The sequence below is a fragment of the Anser brachyrhynchus genome, assembly GCF_964034855.1.
Source record: "Anser brachyrhynchus genome assembly, chromosome: 11".
NCBI lineage: Eukaryota > Metazoa > Chordata > Aves > Anseriformes > Anatidae > Anser > Anser brachyrhynchus.
In genome coordinates, this window is record NC_137706.1 from 19,805,208 (window position 1) to 19,827,874 (window position 22,667).

Genomic DNA, 22,667 nt, shown 5'->3' on the forward strand with positions numbered 1-22,667 from the left:
ACTAATGATTTCTTATCTGATTCCATACCTTTGAGTTTTTATTACAGTGCTCAGAAGAAAGAATTAATCCTGGTAAGTTGCTAGGCAAGTCCAAGCGTCTGAAATACCACACCAAATTCCAGAACACAATAGGATGGTGATCTACAAAGTCCGCCACTGTTATTGCATGATCTCCTTCATTTTCGAGTAAGCTCTCAAGCTCTTTCCATACCACTAGAGGACTGAGGTAAGGTACCGTTATAGGATCAGGACTAGGTAAGCGCCATTCTAGGCCCAAGGAATCCTATGATAAAAAAAAAACAGAAAAAAGTGCTCTTAATTGGAATTTGACTATCTTTATAATATCTTACGAATGCTTTTGCTTCCTATGGGAGATACCAACATCTAAAAGCAACAAATCTTAGTATAAGTAATACAATCTACTATTTCTGGTAACTCTGGGTAGTTAATTCTGTTTTCCTAATTAATGTTTTCACATTTTTTTGAATCTACTGCACGCTTGAAACAGTGACATTTAAGGTAGAAAAACTACACACTGTTGGTCCTTGCAAAGTAGCAGGCAGGCTACCAGTAGGAATGATATGGCTGATCTTCTGGTTTTCCTTCTCGTCCTCTTCCAATGGACCGAAAGTACTGATGCTCCTTGCTACAGGGTGACTTGTACATTCTGACCCAGAGACATTTTGTCTTCTTCCTGAGGGGATCTGGATACTTCTGGCACAAATACTGTCATGTTGCTTAGATTTGCTAGGGGAAAATAAAAAGTTAAGAATGTCAGCAGTTCGTTTTTCTCTGAGTGCTCAAACTTGTACACGTACAGGCAGAAACAAACTAGAAGTCCCATGGAACGGACCTGACACCACAAATTCTACCTTGTCAGCCGCCACACTCATGCTACAGAGAAAGTTTTATCCCCCCTTGCACTGGTAATGGACACAAACATCCTAAAAGAGTTCACAAACCTTGCAGAATTACAGGTGTCTATATGAATTTTTGTACCATGGATGAAGCTGAACACCACGTTGAAAGAGCACGATGCGGCCAATTTAGAGGTAAGGAAGAGGCAGTAAGGAGATCCTCTCTTAAATCAATTTCTCTTCAGAGAATCTAAGCATCTTATGAAATTTAATAAGGAATAAGTGCACATCCACAAAGAATAAAGTAATTTCTATGTAAATAAAACCAGAATATGCATGTTTACCTATCTGAATTTAAATCCTCTTGAACAGACATTAGAGATGTAGCAAGGCCAACAGTAGCTGCCGTGTTACAGAACTTCCCACTTTGATTTAAAGAAAGCGATGGCAACTGAATGTTTTCTGTAGATGGGCTGGACTTCAGAAAATACCTGCGTGGAAAACAAAAGCTTAACATTATCTTTATAAAAACTACAAAAAACATCATAAAAATGAATATTCAAAACTGAGGAAAATTCAAATAATGCGTTATTACCTTCCAGGTCGCCGAAGATCTCTGATTTCTATGCTTAAAAAAGGCAGAAATAAATTGCCACAGAAAGGACATGTAGTATTGAGATTTGAATCATCTGCTGTCCAACCTGCCATAATTTCTTCATCGTGAACCAAACAATCACAAGTTCGGCATCGCGAACAGCTTGAGATAAGGACCTGCAAACAACAGATAACAGAATTCCACCATTACACATTCTCAAAATTACTTTTCTTTTACAAAGCACTTAAACACAACTACAGGCAAAAAAAATCTTTGCCCTTAGATGAATATTGCTCACCACCTATATACAAGTTTGGCCACATGTTCATTTTATTGCTTAGGTTGGAACAGTTAAATCCAAAATAATTAATTAAATCTTAAATTCAAGTTGTAATAGCAGGCATATATGGAAAATGACTGGAATGAACACTGTGTGAAAAACGTATTAAATGCAAAAATAAATTTGGAAGGTCTTGGCTTATTTGTAACAAATAGACTGGCATCAGTACCTATGCTCATGAAATACACCAAAAACTACTGTGTTACAGAAATACTTATCTTCCAGTGGGTTAGTTTTGACCTTGAACTTTAAATTGAGATGTAGATTTCACATTTCGAGACATAAGCTTTTAGTGTATCAATTAAATATCAGTAAATCATCCTGTACCTCCATAGCGTAGTTCTGAAACACACTGGTACTACTGGTACTGCAAGAAGATATCAGTTCAGATTTGTCAGGTAAAGGAAACTTGGAAAGAGAACCTATTAACAAAAAAAAAAAAGGAAACCAAAGTATTAATTATCCAGGATATGTAATTACAGTAAACTGTGTTTCTGGTCAAACAGTTCTGCAGTTAAAAAATGTGTGATGGAAGATGCAGCAAATCAGATACACTTCAGAGAGAAAGAATTGCAAAGCTGGAGTGTGAGGCTGCCATCTGCCCAGCACCAACACCAGTGAAAATGCAATCTACCAACACAGAATTTCCATATGTCCAGTTTTCTTCTTTTCCAACGGTTGGCAGCTTGGAAACAACTTTTACAGATCAAGTAATTCGTATCCACACTTTCTGTCCGGACAAAAAGTAAGGAATGGCAACTTCCAGAAAACATTAGGTGAATACTGAAGGGCCCAAAGCGCCTCACCCAGAAACTTATTTAGGCACAGGATTACTCAAGGATTACTCTGCAAGCTATTCCACAAGAAATAACACCCAAAACAGGTTTCTACAATAAAAATGTCCATAGGTACGGATCTATCTGCATGAATAAGAGTTTGCAAGTAGGAAAAGGAAAAAAAAAAAAGCGTTTTTCCCCCCACATAAAGGATTATTGTCGAAGATGATCCCAACCCAAGAATTACGAAAGAACTTCTAAAAATATAAACATTTTGTTCAGATCAATGAATGCAACACGAAAGCTGTCTCTTACCACACTGGTCAAATTGCTTTGATGAGCCATCGTGGGAAGCTGAGCTTTCTAGGCTTGTCCTGCTTAGGCCAATTCCCTTAATTTCTGACGTGGTATTCTCCTGAGGAGAAGCACTTTCAAAGTCATTGCAGACATCTTCATCAGTTAACGAAGTAGATTCTGAATCTAGAGCTCCAAGAGATGAAACACTTGCTCGGTCTGAATTTTGATCCTGAGACAAGAAAGCAAATTCCACTGAGAAAAGGAAAACAAAAATATTTCTGAAAATAAGAGGCAACTTTCTTTGTGTCAGTAAATTCAAGGCATGAATTTACCTCCTTGGAAAGTCACCCAGCTCAGACCTGTATGCAGAACCAACATGAAACAACGTGAGTTTCATTCACCTAAATAGCTACATAAGGGTTCTTTTTGTAAAGATTTTTCATTTATATCTTTCGGTTAGAAGACAAAGATTTTAACCCTACAACTTTTTCCTGATTGCTATCAGAGCAGTTGTAGGAATGCATATAGAATAGACAAGACATCATTGACTCTTTAATTATTCTTCAGTTGGTTTTAACCACATCAAGACCATATGGTGGTAACACCAACAGCAAACTGCATCTGTTTTCATTCTCAAGGTTTAGGAATAAATGAGTTTTGGTTTGAGCTGATCACAGGAAAAAACATTCTAACCAAATGACCTCAGCGCTTTTCCCTTCTCTCACAAAAGCTGTAAAGGCTTAAACTTTATTGTTCATTTTAATACTTTTTATTTAGTTAAGTAAGGATCCTGACAAAAAGAAGACAGAACACAGCCTTCTCCATCCTGACAACACACTACAGCATACTTACGTTCTTCCGTTAAATATACTCTAAACCCATGCAAGGCCAAAACTTCTACAATATGCAACTACTTTAAAGAGAATCCATTGATGCTTTCTATAGAATCACTGTTTCATTCAGGACAATAAAATTAAGGCCCTAGCAATTCAAACATGATTACAACAATTTAAATTGTTTACCAGCATGCATGTCATTCAAACTGGGGATTCACCACATAGGAGACAGTGATTAAATATAAATAAAGGAAAAAACTTTGTAAAAAATTTTGTTTTCCACAGTACCTAAAACAAGGAATAATGACAAAAAATTACCTTTGAGGATGCAGCATACATTGTAAATTTCGAGTACCACTTGCTAGCCTTCTCTGCAACCCCTTTTCCAGCAGAAAACATGCTGCTTTTTAGAACATCAAATTTAGGTGTTAACAGTGTATCCAGGTTGAATGATGGTGAAGACACGAGTGTTAATGCACTAGTTGCTTCCTGTGGATGTTCCTTTGCTGGACTGTTTGGGGAATATGCTGGTGAGGACCAAAGCCTATCTCTCGGCTTTTCTTCAGTTTTCATGTGATAACTCTTGGATTTGGTAAGACTGGAAGGCCTTGGGGAGTTTGGGGGAAGGCTGGACCTCCTACAAGGGTGGATGACTGTTGGGCTCTTTTTATTAGCACTTCTATCATCAAAGGGTTTTTGCAATTCAATGCTTGGGGCGCGACTTGACAAAGGACTGCTCATGTTGTTCATATACATGACTATTTCTTCAGCTAAATCTCGCCTTGCAGATGGGGTTGAAACACTTCTATCATCATCCTCTTCCTCATCCTCTTTCTGCTGTTCTGTCTCAGCAACTAGCAGGGACAGTGGATCAAATCCAGTCTCAACATCTGTCTTTTCAACTGGCTTTACTGGAAAGCTGCTCTTTCGTTGCAGCCTTTTAGGTTTTTCACTGGAGGACTTCACTGTTGTAGATGTTTCAGGTTCAGCATCCAAGTCTTCCAAATCAAAGATAACTGGAGACTCTGTTTTATCTGTGAAACTGCAATCAAAAGCTGCATCTTCATCACTAGATTCTTTCTCCAGACTTTCTCTCTTAGATCCTAAAGAGGAAGTTCTGATATTAAGAGTTTTTGGCCTTATGCTTTTCTGTAATGCACTAGATAGGATTTTGGCATCAGCTCCTAGTTTTTCAACTATTTCTCCAGGGTTTGCTTCCTGATTTATTCTATTGATCATGAGTCCCACTAAGCCATCTCCACTCAGATTGCGGTTCCTGCTTTCCCATCGTATCTCCCTCAAGTCAGGTTCTACCGCGCTTTTATGTCTCTTTCTTAAGGATTTACTTTTTATAACTTCTGCTTCATTGGCATCCTCAAAAGATGATGTAAACAGCAATCCTGCAGAACTCTCTGGAAAACAGATGTAATAAGGTACTTTAGTTTTCTTGCATAGCAAGAAGTAAACAAAATTATAAAAGAATGCAAGTTTGCTTCATCTTTCAAACAGATTACAATACTAAGAGGTGAAATTCGCTATGTATTGTACTAGTGATCAAAAAGTTGAGATGACCATGGTCATAGCTTTTTAAAAAAAACTAAGCTTAAAAAACTAACCTCTGCATTACTTACCCATCAAATGGTCAAATGATAAAACGCATTTAAAAGGGAGTCAATACAGCTCTTTTGGAGAAGTACTCCATTATTAAGAGGTTTGAAAGCTAGGGATAGCAAAGATATCTCGGAAATAGCAAAAAAGCAACACTTGCTAACCCGATGTATTACAAAGAGCCTACAACAGGAGCTCTTGTCATAGAAATTTCTATTGTTTTGTCAGGGCATAAGGACACAGAATTTAAAGGACAACATTACAGTATTTCAAGCCCAGATATCAGTATTCTAATAGCAAGATTTGACATCACTTGTTACTCGTGAAAGTAATTAAAAGTTTCTTTTAACTACTGCACAGAAGCCTCTTCTCCACCCTGAAAGAATTACGAGCTGCTGGAGTTTATAAGAACAAAACAGAAGACTCAGGATTTTGTAAGCAGACGTAAAATATTGCAAAAAACGAGAGAAATAAATCTGGAAATGCAGACTATTTAGATATCTTGAAATAGCATATGCAGCCTCTAACCTAAACTCACCCACACAAATATTATTGGCCATTGCTGTTACACCCATAAAATATTGCAAGTTATGTGGACAGAAGACCTCAAGACATGCTACATAGAGGTCTTACTGAAAATGAAATACATATAGACAAACCTACAGAAGAATCCAAATTTATTTTCTTTTCCACGTACCAGTGCTAGCTTCTGCTGTTGTATTGTCAACAGTACCATTGAGCCGCACTATGCTAGAAGCAGCTTTGGCACTACTTGAGTTATGATAATTTAGTTTAGGTAGACAGTCACCACTCCCTTTTGCACTCTCCACTTCAGACACTGTGTGCAGAAAAGGACAGACAGTTATTTAGAATCAAAGCAACTTAATTTAAAACGAGTTTTCATTACCTATTAGACATTTCAAGCAGGACTAAATGACAGCTTGTTGCATATATCCCACAATACATAGGTCAATATTTAGTTGTGCAAAGATTTTCAAGCTAGAACTGATCTATGGATATTTCATTGCCAACATGACGTTTGCAACAGTTGTAGGGAAAATATACTGAAAGAAATAAAATAATTGTATTACAAGGACAACTTTTATTACGAAGAGTATTTTCAATGAGTGTGTATGGGGAACTGTATAGTACAAATGTATGACTACTTTAAATCCGATTGCTACACATTTTCACAAAGTTTATGCTTCCCAACTGCAGTTAAGGAAATCATGAGCAGAAACCTGAAGAAAGTCCACAGCAAATTCAAAGCCCTTCTCATTTTGATCTCCTTGCTTTAGAGCAATTCCAGGGAGATGAGTAATTTAGACCTGATCTCACAGACTTGCAAATACTCAGTCATTCTCCTCGTATGGGATTTAGGAAGAAAACAGCCTGGTAGAAGAGGCCTTCCGGTTGATTAGGCCTTTAAAGCAATTTTAAATTTTTTTTTTTTTAAAGACAAAACCATTATGCTGTAATTATCATTAGTCTTTTCTATTATCACAACTTATTGAAACTGAGGAGGGAAAAAACTGCAATTTTAAAATCTAAGTTAGTTACACTTAGAAAAAAGAACTTTGGGCATGAGCATAAACTGGTATTATCACATACATTCATTGTAAAACAGTCAACTACCCCACGTAGCTCTGCTGAAATCCCCATATATCCACAGTGAACTAGATATCTATATTCACAAGATACATACAAGAACTGGAGTCACTCTCTCTCTTGTCTTCTTTTTGTTCTTGTATATCTTGAAGACAAGTTTTCCCTTGCCTGATTTCTTCTTTGAATGATGTGTTGTTGCTAAAGTCTGAAAGTCCCCCTATCATAAAAAGGGGAAAAATAGAATAAAGATGATTATGTTATTTAATAGAAAGCTATTTGAAATATACAACAGAAAGCTATTTGAAATAATTTCTTATCAGCGTTGAGATAAAGAAAAGTACTTGAACACTCTACCAGGAAGGGCCGTATGTGATGTGCTTGCTGGCAGTTTTTTCAATGCTCTTTTGAACTGTGCTATTCCTAAAACAACGTTTCTTATCTTCATCCATAGGAAATAACCACCTCGATTGCTTGAAGGCCATGTACTTTCTAAAACGGCCTATTTTGGAAATATCAAAGTCAAATAAAGTCATCCAAAGGAACAGTCAGGTGTGAATCATTAACTTCATTTCAAACTGGGCTACATTGGCAGTTATAAAAGTAGACTTCTAAACCTACAAAGGTGAAGACAACATAATTATTCTGTCTTGAATTTCTTCTGATTACTTGAAATTATAGAATTACATCTCAGCTGAAGCTTATTTTGATTGCTTCTATTTGCCTACATAAAAATGCTCACACACACACACGCACCCTTTGAAAATACTTACCTTATTGTAATAGCCATAAGTAATGGCATTAGGGTCAACGCCAGCCTTCTGCATTTCAAAAAGTACTCTCACTGCTAGCACAGGCTGACCATACTGTCCACACAGCTGCATAAGTACTCGGTAGCACACCTGAAAATACACACATTTAGTATCGTCCTTCTACAGTCAAATACATACTCCATTCATTAAAACTGTGGGCTATTCCTGAAGTTCTGGGGCTGGCTTATTTTACCTCATCAGGCGGATCTATTTTTTTCGTATGCATTTTTTGTAGGACATCATATGCAGTTCTCAGAGCCCGAACTTTTGAATGGCACACTTTCACATATGCAGGAAGGCAGATAAACCAAAGACCATAGCAGTGACGTAACAAACATTTGGACCACATCTGTGGTATAGATGAGTACTTCTTAGCAATTTTATGTGCAGATTTAATTTCCTGTAAAGAATCAAAAAACATTATTTGTGTATTTACACAGACATTACACAAATCTACATGTTAAAACCAAACATGCATCATTTTATCTACAGGAACTACATTATTGAATATGTTGTTCATAAGAAAATGAAAGCAAACTGTGGGATAGCAATACAGTTGCTGTGCAGTACTCCCACCCTAAGTTTCAAGAAACATGATCTTATTATTCTGTGTACCTATTTTTTGTAACATACGAGCAGGTTAGAGCCTGTCTTGAAACCTCAGGTAGAGAAAAAACACAAGAAGTGGATGTGGAAGCCCAGCAGTTTATCACAGAATAGTTTGGGTTGGAAGGGACTTCAATGAACGTCTAGTTCCAAACCCCCTGCCATTGGCAGTGACACCTTCCATCACTCAAAGCCCCATCCAACTTGGCCTTTATGCTCATGGAGAACAGGATGAAGAACACTGAAGGAGTGGAGACAGCACAGCAAGTGATCATCTGTGCTTAGGAACCCTGTACAATACATTATAAGCAAAACCAATAAGTACAAGTAAACATTCAAAGAAAAATTAGCATTGCTATCCTACATTCTCCACATCAGCAAAGAATCATTAGGCTGCAGCCTCTCCAATGTCAGTCTTTACAGCTGAACAGAAAATGAATGCAGCAAGCTGCTATTTTCCAAAGTAGCTCACACTATAAGGATACCTGCAAGTACCTGCTTAGTTCTTCTGAACATCGGTGATGGGCTGTTGGGACTACTGGTTTTTGAGGACAGTTTGTTACTAGGTGTTGTAAGAAATCCTTCAGGTCGTTCAAACAGATCTAGTTTTAATACTGGAAACCCATTATAGCTGTAAAAAGAAATGTGTCACTTAACTCCCGCAATGCGGTTCCAAAGTAAACACACTATAGAACAGCAAACAAAGTTACACAGTTGCTCTAGAAGCTACACAGGAAACAGAAAATACAGGAGTAAAACCTCAAAAGACACCATTGACAAAGAGGTTTAATAAACCATCTGCATGATTTCATGAGCATAGGTCTGCACAAAAACAGTCTCTCAACATGTTATTTCAGTGTAAGCAACATTTGCTTTAATAACATTTCCTTTAATTAATGTGTCAAGTGTATTAGTATGTATTGATTCCAGTTAATGCGAAAATCTGTCTTGGTCCCCAGCAAGCATCATATCACAGAGGCTTATAAAAATCAATATAAACAATAACTATCTAAAAGATTAGATTTAAAAATGCTTCTGTGAATTAATGAAGAAACCAACAAACTCATTTGACACAATTACTAAATTAGTAACACCAATTTTTCAGTGATTCTCTGCAATGTACTCTTTCAAAATAGTATCTTCAGATTGTATGATTATCAGTAGTTGCAGCAGGCCAACAGGCTGAGTCTATTAATTTTACTTTTAACTTTAAAAAATGTCAACAGCTAGCACAATGTAATGTGAACATACAGTCATCTTCATTAGGTATTACTGCTTCTGTGTACACACAGACATGCACGTGTACATGCACAAAATCATTAAAACTTCCAAAGAGCTGGCATACTAGGCATTTCATTTACACATTTTTTACTTCAGCAGAATAAAAAGCAACAGGAAAAAATCTGTACTTCATGGCTATTACAAGAATATAGAAACTAACAACAGAAGTGCCGCTGTTACAATTTTGGCTAGTATCCTACTGTGTTTTTAAGTCACCTGTATTGTAGAGGGTGCTCTTCACCATTTGGCAGATGAGGGATCTCAGGTGGTGTTATGAAAACTGTATGCTCACTCTTGTACGACTCATCCAGCTCTATAAGCCGCGTTTCCCCAGTTTTGTCCATATCTACCTAGAGAAATTAAAAGAAGTATTTACTAGTGTTTCCTAGTGTTAGGGTATTTTCTGCCATTACAGCCGTATGGTCAAGCAATGCTGAGTCTGTATCAGCATCAAAGGACTGTATTTTAAGCGTAAGGATGCCTTGTGAAATTATGATGAGAATAGTAAGTGTTGTATCTTTTTTGTAAACTTTACCAAACCAATAGTCAACACTCAATGAAATCACTCTGATTTTCAGGTGATTATTGTAAGCAGTTGTACAAAGAGGCTGATCATTCTGCATAAGAACATTTCTGTAAACGTTTGCAACTGCAGCAGTAATTTTTACCTTATTTTTAAATGTGAAAAGTGAGACCTTCTTTCACCCCCATTTTAAGCAATGCAAATAGTAACAAACTATTCAATCTTCTAATCTAAGGAGAATCTATAGGCAACACTATCAAGAAATTTCAGCCACTTGCAGAGTCATTAACATCATGCTAACTTGCAGAGGTTATAGAAATACACACACTTTCAAAGAAATAATGGAATAAAAAGTCACCTAACCTAAAGGGGGTAGAAGTAGCTTGGCCTTTCTAAAAAGAAAAATTCATCTGAAAGGTGAAGGACAGCTTCAAGACTTTTTTCCTCTTTCAGACAACTCAGTTGTATGTAGGAAAATAGAGCAGACATCAGGTGGCCCTGTTCTCTCATAGCTAGGACAGCAATTCACTTCATGGCTAAGAAAGGCAACTTGCAATGTTATCAGAAAGCACAGGTTTTGTCCACATTTGTTTTGTTTTCATCTTTGTAATTGGTAATTTGACCGTGTGTCTTTGCTCTGCTAGCCTGGCTGTTGCTGAGGGCAAGAGGTTGATCACAGCAATGCTACCTTCAGTCAAGAGTTCTTAGTAAACCACAGGGCTGGGGAGCCTTTCAAAGGTAGCTTTCTCTGCAAATTAATTCCCCTACTTTATCAACAGCAGCATGCTCCAGGCAAATTTCAAAGCAGCAAACTGCAGGATCAAGGGAGAAAAAACTGTCCAACAATTAACCGAAGGCATTTTATTCCGTTTGTGAGGAAAAAAACCAAAGAACCAAAGCAAAATTCAGCCACTCCAAACAAGACTCTGGGAAATTATGAACTGCTTCCCTTTGAGAAAAAGATTTAGAGTCCTTAAAGTACTACAAGCTTCCTGTTGCTACTGTTCATGTTACAGAAGCCACTAAGAACAGAGCTAATATAATGTGTATTACATCCCATATGCAAGCCTTCAGTTAATATTTGTGCTGGTATTTGTATTGCTTTGTCTCTGATCGTCTGTCACCAATTCTGTCTGCTCCAATACCTCATAAGTGCTGCTTCTGCTTGCGGGATGAGACGTCTCCATCTCAAAGAGTTGGCACTATCAAAAACTATTTACTTCCCAGCACACAGAACATGCTTTTTTTTTTTTTAATTCAGATACTGACAGTCCCTGTGTTCAGTTCAAATACCGTCACAGTTTACATTTATAGCCATTATTTAAATGGTTTAAATGGAAATCAGATTACAGCCAAATGGTACGTTACTTCAATGAAACTAATAAGCAGGCAGTGGAACCCAAAGATGTATGTTCTTCATGCCTTAGAAGTTTAGCAACAGAAGATTCATGTGAAAAATGACATCATCTACAGTTCTCTCCCTCCAGAGAGGTGGAAATATATCAAGTAGTTTCAGTAGAATTCTTAAACATTTAAAATTTGATAAACATAAAAAGAGGTGCTCTTAATTACACATTTTACTGCATGAGATAAATGGAAAGTATTAGCAAATCTAATCAGCCAAGTAGCAAGAACATATGGCTCTTGAAACATAGAAATAAATGAAATCTAAGGATGTAAAAAACCCCAGAGCTACAAGTTTCAGCAGTGAAATACAATAAAGTCAGTAGCTTAAATATGTTCCAAATTGAAGTAATTTTTGAGTTCATGGGAAAATGAAAACTTGAGACAATTAGCCAATGCCTCTCACCAGCAGAAAGGATTCTTAATTACCCATTTTGTCTGCTAAGATAAAATAACATGTAGAACAGATTATTCTTCAGCTTAAAATATTCTTGTAAATGATTTGAGGCAGGCCTTAAGTAATATTTTATGGACAACTAATTTCATGGTACATAAGATTTGTCTCAACCCGGTGGTTTGTAACTATCCATGAGAAAGTGTTCTATCATCATTCAATCCATGACATCACTCTTCCATGTATACCCCTTCACATACTGGTTCACCTAGTGAAAGACATTAATATAAAACAAAATATTCACTCAAATGTAATCATTCAAGTTTGATATCTGGTCATCAAGATGAAACATCCTGCCTAAAACTCTAGTTCCTACAGCACTCCTTGTTACACTTTAATATCTTGACTTTCTTTACTGTAAGCACTGTACCAGAAATTAAAAAAAAAAAGAAACAGGAAGGAGAAGATGAAGGGAACATACCATTGTTCAATGAGATCTTACATGGGAACTGCATTCCTCATGTCGATGAAAATCTAGTTTTGCAAGCAAATTCTAAAACCATGGCAAATCCTACACACAGTATTTCCAATGTGTCAATTTCCCCACAATTAGCTCTGAGAACAGAGGTAGTTGTCCCCTCAAAACAAAGAAATCATCACTGCCAGAAATACAAGTTGGAGAACTACAAGTGTGTTATGTAAGGTTTATTCTCATGGCGCTGTCATGAGCATTTTCATACTGGAAAGAAGCTGTCAACAGCATCAGTTAGCAGAATGACTGGCATTAGAACAGATGAGCCTCAGCTTCAGCTGTGCAAGCACCTACTTAACCTTTAAGAAAAGGTGAAAGCTCTGACAGATTAGTTGCAATCTTCCCAGTGGCATCATCAGCCTAAACACTACTCTTTGAGGAGAGCTGTTTGAATTCCGAGGCAAAATAACATTAGCTAGGACACCAATTTCAGTGCCTTCATAAACCATTCCACAAAAGGAAACAGAACAGATAGATAGAATCTGACACTCACGTAGTAACTGCATTTTGAATAAAATCCTATTTAACATTAGTCAGAGAGAACCTGCAACACAACGAAGACTAAATATTGTCCAGGACTATTTGGTCACTGGTGTATATTCCCATTTGTGATATCTCCCTTTTTAAACGCTAACTGGCATACAGTAAAGCACGCACTACATGCTGTAGACTTTTTAACTGAACTTTAGCATAATCAGAGTGAACATTACATAAATATTTGTATTTAAATCAGTTTACAACCTACAAATACCTGTAAACTCATGCTGTAAAACTGAAGCACACTTTTGAGAACCACTACTAATAAAATATTCAGACTAGCAAAAGCTATAAAGAACATTAAATATCATGATAGCATACTTTTATATTCATCTCAAACTTAAGCTTAACTGAATTCAGATTTTTTTTCAAATGTCAATTCATTTTAGCTCTTTTGCACTTTCTTTTCTGCAAAATAGCAATTTACATAGTCTTCAGTATTATGGAATAAACAGCTGGTGACCTACTTCACAGGAAATCATAGACAATATGTGCATTACTTAAACATTAGTGTCCCAGAATAGAATGTTACAGGTAGCCAGTAAGAAGACAAGTAGGTATAGAATTTCTTATAATATTCATTACAACTTCTTTTGTGTTATAGTAGAAGCAAACAGAGAAATAAGACTGCAGGTTTCGGTTGTTTTTCTGAACACAAAAGTAATGTTTTTAGGAATTTTCAAGTAGGATCAAAACAGTTATGTGGATCCTCTTCAGAAATATGATGATTTTTCAGAAGTTAATATACTTTGTAGAGAATGAGTTCCTCACAGTACTCAACACTAATGTGGACTTTCCTTGTAAATAACATAGGATTTCTAAAAATTGGAGCGATACTTCCATGGAAGACTAAAAAAAGAAAAAAAAAAATCAATCCACTCTGATTTGGGAAATCATTCTACCATCTACTACTGTGAGCACCAATCAAGCAAAAGGTCTAAACTTATGTCATGAAAAACATTGATTGTGATCATGTTGCATTTTCACACTCCTTGCCACCAAATCCTTAACAATCACCCCTCCTTCTCATTACAAATGATAGAGCAACAGCGAGCAAAGTATTACATTAGTGCAACAAAATATGATGGTAGATTAACAGCATTCAAAAAAAAAACAAACAGCTTATGCAAAGCTTGTATGAGACACAATACTGCATCTTGCCTATTTAAGAAATCCGTACCTTTCATATCCATCAATATTTGACAGTAATATCATTAGAAAACACTTATCTAAGAGAAGATGACTATTAATACAAGCACTGTATTTAAGGTATTTACATCAGCAAACTGGTTTGAAATTGAGGGTAGCAAGTAGCTGCAGTATGAATGAAAGGATGATTGAGAAAGATTTGTTTTAATTATTCTGTTTCAGTACAATCCTAAGACTTCTCTAACAGTAACCGGAGAATTATTATTAGAAAGAACTGGCCGACATGTTGTGAAAAGGAAAAAAAAGTAAAGTAACACTCTATTCATAATAATTAAAATATGAGACTATCTCACATCAGTTACAGTGCTGCTCATCAACCTCAGTCCTAAACTGCTGCATAAAATATTACACATTTATAAAAATAAATGCTTTCTGTTATATTTCAGGAATATAGTTCTCTGATGAAGAATCTTCAAGTTGCTACTTTGCAGTCAGAATACTTCCCTTCTTGCTACAGGCCAGTATTTCAAAGCTAACATACATGTGAAAGTTAGCAGTGCTGATTTGTTCTCATAATGTATTCAGACTTTCAAGAGTTTGAAATGAAGCCCAATTAAAAAAAAAGGAAAATGGAAGGCTATAGTAGGAAACAGAAAAGAAGTAAGAAGAGGCTGAAATAAGTTTATACTTCAAATATATTCTGCCATGTAGTATATCAGATAACATAAGCAACTGGAGATGTTAAAAAAACAACACAATGCATATGAAGACTTGCTTACTTTATCTACGCAGTCATCAAAAAATGCAAGGCTTGCATCCTTATCACTGACAAAAGAACACTCTTCAATGAAGCGAATAAACATCTGAGTTTTGGTCATCAATGTATAGAACTTCTGATGTGAGCGATCTCTACTTTTGAGGAAACCTGTAAAACGAGATCAGAAGCGTGTAAGAACGCCTAGAAAAAAAAGTCCTCATCGGAAGTCACCACATTTTACACTAAGGAGCAATAAACTTTCTGTAATCTCTGCCACTACTATGAAATTTCTTCTGCGCTTGAATTTCTACCATCATTCACAGTACTAACACTGCAAACGTTTTTATTCTTTGAGTACGAGAGAATCTGAAATAACAAATGTTATATATATATATATATATATATATATAAAACACAAACTTATGGCTCTTTACCTTGTAGTTCAAAGAGAGAACTTGCATCTGTAGCTGTTTCAGAGGGTGCCTCTGTTATTGGTCTCAGGTAGGACCTATAACCTTTTAGTATTGAGGCCATGAAACACAGAAATGCTTCCTGGATCTCCAAATCTAACAGATGTAATTTCTTCCCAGAATTAAAATCATAGTCATTCATTGCTAGTTCCATTAATGCATCTTCTCTTGGTCTTTGCTGCACTGTGAACAACAAAAACATTATAATGCTTTGCATTGATTTTCTTCAGTATTGATGAAAAAATTTTCTTTATCCTACTAGATTTACTTACTACTAAGCTATTAAAGTCACTCATATGCAACAATGGATTCAGCTTGACCTTATACAAATTATGAATGTCTGGATAATACTAAAAGCAAGATAAATTTACCTTTTCAGTACGTTAGTTACTACAGCAACAGAAGAAACCAATATGGATAGAGTTTAAAAAAACTCAAACCTGCTTATATAAACATGTGAAAATTTATACAAGAGCTGCTTAAATAAGCATATTTTAAGGACAAAGACATAGATAGGATGTATATATTCTTTTACAGAGTCTTTCATCTCGGAGTGTTCTCAAAAAGCAGACTATGCATGTTAAATACTTATATAAACAGAAAAAACACCAATCAAATGCAAACTGGAGCCATCAAAACATAACGTAATGCAATAGAAAGATGCAGAGAGAAAACAGACATTTTTGTAAATTATCTAGTAAAACCTCTGCTCTTAAAGGAGATACTTTTATCAACATCTTCTAAAGCCATCAGAACTCTAGCTAAGACTTCAACACTACAAACACAAACTATGGTAACATTCTAATAACATCTCAAAACCAGAAACAGATTGTTTCAGTACTGTCTTTCTACATCATATAAATATAGGCAGCCTTAATTTGATAACACATTTAAGTAGCTTAACCTGTAATAAGAACTTATGATCAGTACTTTTAAAATACAGACTACAGAAAACATATGGTTTTAATCTTTTTCTAGAAAGACTTCATAAAATACATCAAAGTTTTGAAGCAATTGAAAGTTTGCATCACGTAACAGTAATACACTTTTTTGTGCAGCATACGTAAGTAAACTTCTGTTTCTATACATTTCATGCAGGACAACTAAATTCTGGTGACAGCAATCACCACAGCTACATGATGTTACAACTGCCTTGCATGATTGCTCCTCGACAGACTCTCACTATCGTCTATGGAAAGAACCTTGTAAGCAGACGGGTATGTCAGAGTGCTGGCCATGTTCCTTCCCACTTCACAAAGCTTTTTAGCCATGATGCCCAAGCACATAAATATACTCGAGGTCAGCTAATTTTTCCAAATGTTTTGTTTTAAATAATTTCACTAACGTTATCCCTATCCAGTTTTCTGGATATTTAGATGAAGGTTCAACACACATTGTTCTGCAATATTTGAGGATTCTATCAACAACCAACTTTTCCTTAGAAACATCCACATAGAAACAGAATACTGCTGTACAGTTAAAACCTCAGTGTTTCTAGAAACCTTCCATCTTAAAACTTCAATCTTTTCCCCCATCTTAAAGTTTCAGGTACTTTTTCTCCTCAGTCAATCATATTTAGGTATTTTTGAAATAAACTTGCAGCTAACAAAAGGCCTAGAATAACTTTTTGGTTGTTTCCTGAATGGAAAGGCTTGAAAACATATATGGTGTAAAATTATTTACATGAATAAAGCAACACAGTCAGAACAAAAGTACTATCAGCTTGACTGTCAAAGCTACCTCAATTGTCAAAATATCAGCAGACTTGAGCCAGCTTTGATGACAAAACTGAAGATTATTAGCTCCTGACCGACTCTTTGCTTTATTATTCCTTTTTTATAAGGACTTTTTTTTTGGTACAAGGATAAGAGCAATACAAAGTGGTATCTATTGAGCTCCACATTGTGTATATGCAAATCTCCACCTCAAAAGCCCCCACGTGGGTTCTAATCTTTGGACTTAAAGCACAAATTGTGCTGTTCTGTATGAAAACATTATTCTGTAATTATGTTTAGTATAATGGGTGACTTAAGAACACATTTAACTAGCTATATTTATCCGTTACTGTGGCACACTATATCCGATGTCAATCATTCTCTACTTCCCCACTCACATTCTGCCAGTTGCTGATATAAATTATTTAAAGTGTTCATCAGATTTTTGCAAGGTTTCTTTGGTAAGATCTTCCAGGCAATAGCTTTCTTATCTCCAGTCCTGGAAAAACAAAGGGAAAAGAAGTATGAGTATACACCGGAAATATGTTCGTATATAGGCTCGTATCCAGATTTTTCTATCCCACCATAGTAACAGGAGAGCATACACAATTTGCTCCATTGAAACTGTGCTGAGAAGGACTGAAAACCAACAAACAAAGCCAAACTTGATTTACTGTATGGAGATTTGATTACAGACATTCAGCCAACACCTATTATTTCAGGATAATCATTATGGAGACACAGTTTAGCACTGAAATCGATCCACATAGAACTCAAGAAAGATGGATGGATTAACAGAATTAAGCACTTGCCATCACACAGTCTACCACTACACATGCTACGTTCTAAATTGAAGTTATTTATACTAGGATAATGACTAGAACGTTGATAATATCCTGAAATAAACTTGATATAACTGCTTTGCATTTAGCGCATAGAGACACAGACTTAACTACATTGTTATCACAATGAAAAAAATTACAATTTTTTTTTTGTCAACAGAGGGCACCAGCAAGCCTCGAGACCCTATCAGTCAAAGTTGGAAGAACTGTCAGCACGTTTGACACTTTTTTCCTGTAAAAACAAGTTAATTCTATTGTGTCCTAAAAAAACATACAGAAAATCAGGTAAAAGTAAAATGGAAACAGAAATAGTTGGAAATAAGAAACTATTTGCATTAATGAATACATATCTAATTAGACAAATAACAGAGGAAATGTACAAAAGTTTTCCTCTTAACCAAAAACTAAACAAAACAAAGTTACTGCAGCCTAGTTTGAATGACTTCCTAAAAGCTTCAGAGCAGAACTACTGTACAAGCTTGATATCAGCATAAAATCTGTAAATCCTGTTTACAAATGCTTAACGTATACAGTCTTCTTTAAATCTACATGGAACTACTGAAACAAAGTTGAGCCTATAAATAAGAAAGTTTAAAAGAAAAAGGTTTTAAGTTTTTAGTTCAGCATAATAATGCTGAAAGACTGCTGCCAACAAAAGGATAATAAAGAACATAACCAAAGACTTTGAGAATGAAGTTGCATTTGGTGTATACTTAATATATTAAGCATTCTACTGAAATGCAAGCGTAAATTCTGAAATACAGGCTAAATTATTATTATTATTTTTTTAAATTCTGAATTAGAAGTCTTACCCCTCTTTTCTGTAGAAAAGACTATTTCTGTATCACATCATCACACAAAAATAAATAATACTTTGTTTTGAGTATCATAACAATATTGACATGGAAATACCTCCTCAGAAGCCAAAACAGATGATCTGTGTTTGTGGTTTCATTCCAGTCTTGCCTTTGGGCAAAAATTCTGGACAGAAGCTACTTTTGTCTTCCTTGTGCTTTTATAGTTTCTGTATGTTGGCTATTGATACCATTTCCCAATGGTTTTAATAGAGCACTACTACCCCTTACCAATATTTCAGATGATAGATAATTAGCATGACAGAAAAATGTTGGGCTCTACACAGATCTGAAGGAGAAATACTAATACATTTATTTTGATTTGTTAATGATGGAACTATTTTAAGTCTTAATTAAGACTAATTCATTAAAGTTTACATCTCTAATTCTCAGTATCAAGTTCCTATACTTCATATTGATATGGACTATAATTTCATTGATATAGTTTTCAAGCAGATGTCCATCTGAAGACATTAGAATTTCTTTAACACTAAGAAAGCCAATCAGGAAAAACTAAGATGATTATTCTCCTCTAGGGAACCAATGAAACGAAACATAATATGGTTAATCCAGGAAATGTGCTAATGCGTGCAGTAAGATTTCAATGTAATAGAGTAAGAGGCAGTAATGCTCCATGAAGACCGTGCCTCCGCTCTGCCATGCTGAACAAGAACTAGCTATTTCTAGCATCCTCATTTTAAAAAAGATTATATATTAGAAATTTCAGAGGTTAAAAACAAACAAACAAACAAAGCCACTCAAGTTTCACCACCAAAAAAAAAAGGCAAGTTTCCCTTTGAAAAGAGGGAGTAAAATAAAGTTAACATGAAAGACAAATTGTTAATAAATACTTACTGAGAAATGGTATTGGTATCTAGGTCAACACAGCTAACATCTGGTGGAGGGTCATAGAGATCAAAGTATCTTGAATCAATTCCCACTATGAACGGGCATGGCGCACTTAATACATCTGCCAGTGCCAAGGGACAGAGAGGAATATATGGGCAAGGCCAGTGGAAGGGGAATATCATCTTTGAAAACAAGCAGAGATAAACACATAGGTTAAACATGTATAATAGTCTACTCAATTATAAAACATACTTGACTAATCCCCACTTCAAAAACATTTGACATGACAGGTAATAGAGTACTTTACTGTAATTCTAGAGGCATTTTATTTAATAAAGTGGGTTCATTTCTCTAAATTTCAGTTTGTTTAATCCATAGAAACAGAGCTCTTCAGTGTAGTAGACTGCATATGGTACAGGTAGTGAAACAATGCTGATTGAGAATGTTAAATGCATATTATTTTCCTTTCTTCTAAAAGATAGAATTCAGTACTACTTGGGAAAAAAAAAAAAAAAACAGGAAATCGCTGAATTTGGGGTCAGTGCATTGTGATGACCAAACATAATCACCTATGATATTTACACACAAAAAGCCAACAGTAGCTATCCTTTCTCTGGGGTCTTCATGGAACATCATTAGAGATTATGTTGCTAAAGATCTTAAATTTTATTCTAATTTTTAAGTTCTCTCTGAGCCTAACAACATTACTACTAATTTTAGATTTTATCTTAAAAATATTATTCTTTCCATGTACAAGTGCATGATTAAAAGAACATTACTTACAGAGACTAATGCCTCTGTCACACTGGTAAGGACAGAAGGTCGTAATGAGTGGATGAGAATTTTATGTTCCGTCACAGCAAACACAAGTAGAGTTACTGCATTTTCAGGTCCTAGGTTCTGAAGTAGTGTAGAAAATTTGCCCCCACTGTCCAAAAATATAAACACACCGGTGAGTTATAAGTGACCAGAAAAAAAAAAAAAAAGAAAAGAAAACAAGGTATTAGAAAAAGATTTTATAAACTTAAATCTACAAACATTTCTTTTAAAGAAGACAGCAAAATAGACTACTTGGTGTATTTCATTGTCCAGTGAAGAACAGTTATTTTCCAACAGTAACCATGCCGCCTTGAGACTCTTAGTCTAGATTTCTTTTTAGGACACATGCACGATAATTTTTTTTTTTTTTGAGTATCAATTTACAGGGAAACTACATGTATTTCTTTACTCACTCTCCTGCACAGACATGAAAGTTAAGACAGTCACAGAACTCCTTTAATTAACCCACAATACCAAAGTTGTACTATCTTGGGAGCCCAGGTACCAATTCCTACAAGAGGCATCTAACAATCTTCTGCCTCGAGAACCACTAAAATTATCTAAAACCAAAACAACAACAAAAACCAAGCACAGATATTATTAATTATGTCTCCTTGACAGGGCATAGGTCTAATCCCATAAATAAATTTCAGATACACTAATTACAAAAGGCACCAGACAGGAAGACTTAAATTTGCACCATTACAGCTCAAAGCACTGAAACTTTTCAGTATAAGTCAGAACATATTTCACATTTAAACAGAAGATTCTGCTACTTGCCTCAGTGGAAGGGGTGATGATACAGGTTGGCTAAGAATCAGGTTATCATGTGGAGATAGCTGGAAAAAGATTTTAAAATACGTTGGTTTTATTCTGAACTTATTTATTAGAAGCTATATAACAATAGCACAGAACACAGAGATAAAATTTAAACTATGCCAAACCTTCCATAATCCAGTTGTGCAGTACTATGGAAAGCAGAGTGCAGTGCTGTGCATCAGTACCTTTTAATGAAAAGCAGGCAAAGCATTCCCTTCCTTTCTCAGTCAGAATTAAGCACATTGTATATCCATAAAAAAAGGAATTTAAACTAGCTAATACACTAAAAAGTGAATATATTAACTGCTGAAAGTAAACCCTTCTAAATCTTCAGAGAAGCGATGACCCATAGTTCATGCGCAGCTTTCAGGGAGGATTCTTTGTAGATTGAGCGGGAAGGAGACGGACAAAACACATTAAGGGGACAGGTGGCAGACTGTATTATAAAGTAATATTTCCTTCAGAAGACACAAGAATTAGGCTCTTAGCTGGCAGAAAGTGCTCAGCTCAAATCTGGTATAGCCTGAAGTTCACACTGGTCAAGGATCCAAGATGAAGATCTTACTTATGGTAATAGGACAAAATGAAAATATTCTTACGGTGATAGGAGAAACCATTCATATATTCAACATCAATAGAAAAATTAAATGAGTACAAGAATACAGATACGCAATCAGTTTATCACAGCTCATCTGACGTGTTTTCAGTCATAGTGAATCAAAGGTACCAAGATACCGGTCAGCTTAATCCTCGTTGCTAAGTCATGCATTGTCTATCTACTGCATAAGAACACAGATACAAACAGCAGTAGCAATTCAGCAGGTCACAGTAACTTGTACAATTAAGCTGCAAGATTAGATGTGTTTTAGTAGCATTTCATTTTTGAGTACATTTCACCTTAGACTGCACTGCAAGTGACTGGACAATAGAAATCAGAAACATGAGATGAAGTAGTAGTTCAAATGCTGAAGCATCAAGTTACCTAATGCTGTGCCTGGACAGTCAGCCACACAAAACATACGGCAAAAAGAGTCTCTGCAGTACTGCATCCTTTCATATTTCATACAACGGAACTTTGGAAGGCCAATGCTCCATTTAGCTTCAAAGACAAATCAGGATGACCACACCACTTCACATGCTAGCTTTGTTCTCCAGTAAGTCATCTTGTGACAACTACCACCATTAACTTGCTCGGTGAAAGAATTCAAAGAACTCATTTTTTCAGCCTGAGGTAACCTGCATAAACTATTCCCTGAAAGGAAGCATCAGCCTGATGTCCTATGACTTGTGTGTTTCATCACAAGCACATAAACACAACCAAGTGTCTATTCAAAGTGCACGCCTCCCTCAGGCAGAAGAGGCACTTTCTGCCCCTATTCTTCAGGGGGAG

General features: G+C 35.8%; 1 protein-coding gene across 7 annotated transcripts in view; it reads right to left on the reverse strand.

Moving 5' to 3' along the window:
• The window catches only part of DENND4A (DENN domain containing 4A), a 52,586-nt gene that overhangs the window by 6,815 nt on the left and 23,104 nt on the right, over nt 1-22,667 (reverse strand). For all 7 annotated transcript variants that reach the window (XM_080551449.1, XM_080551452.1, XM_080551448.1 and 4 more), the window contains 20 exons: nt 21,239-21,297; nt 20,423-20,567; nt 19,646-19,821; nt 17,493-17,593; nt 15,344-15,562; nt 14,932-15,077; nt 9,830-9,963; nt 8,828-8,963; nt 7,920-8,126; nt 7,688-7,816; nt 7,272-7,416; nt 7,015-7,134; nt 6,007-6,147; nt 4,020-5,113; nt 2,884-3,094; nt 2,120-2,214; nt 1,453-1,628; nt 1,202-1,348; nt 537-747; nt 29-283 (listed from right to left, as the gene is read on the reverse strand). In XM_080551449.1, coding sequence (XP_080407575.1) covers nt 29-283; nt 537-747; nt 1,202-1,348; nt 1,453-1,628; nt 2,120-2,214; nt 2,884-3,094; nt 4,020-5,113; nt 6,007-6,147; nt 7,015-7,134; nt 7,272-7,416; nt 7,688-7,816; nt 7,920-8,126; nt 8,828-8,963; nt 9,830-9,963; nt 14,932-15,077; nt 15,344-15,562; nt 17,493-17,593; nt 19,646-19,821; nt 20,423-20,567; nt 21,239-21,297 — 4,047 coding nt within the window. The remainder of the gene's footprint in view (nt 1-28; nt 284-536; nt 748-1,201; nt 1,349-1,452; nt 1,629-2,119; nt 2,215-2,883; nt 3,095-4,019; nt 5,114-6,006; nt 6,148-7,014; nt 7,135-7,271; nt 7,417-7,687; nt 7,817-7,919; nt 8,127-8,827; nt 8,964-9,829; nt 9,964-14,931; nt 15,078-15,343; nt 15,563-17,492; nt 17,594-19,645; nt 19,822-20,422; nt 20,568-21,238; nt 21,298-22,667) is intronic.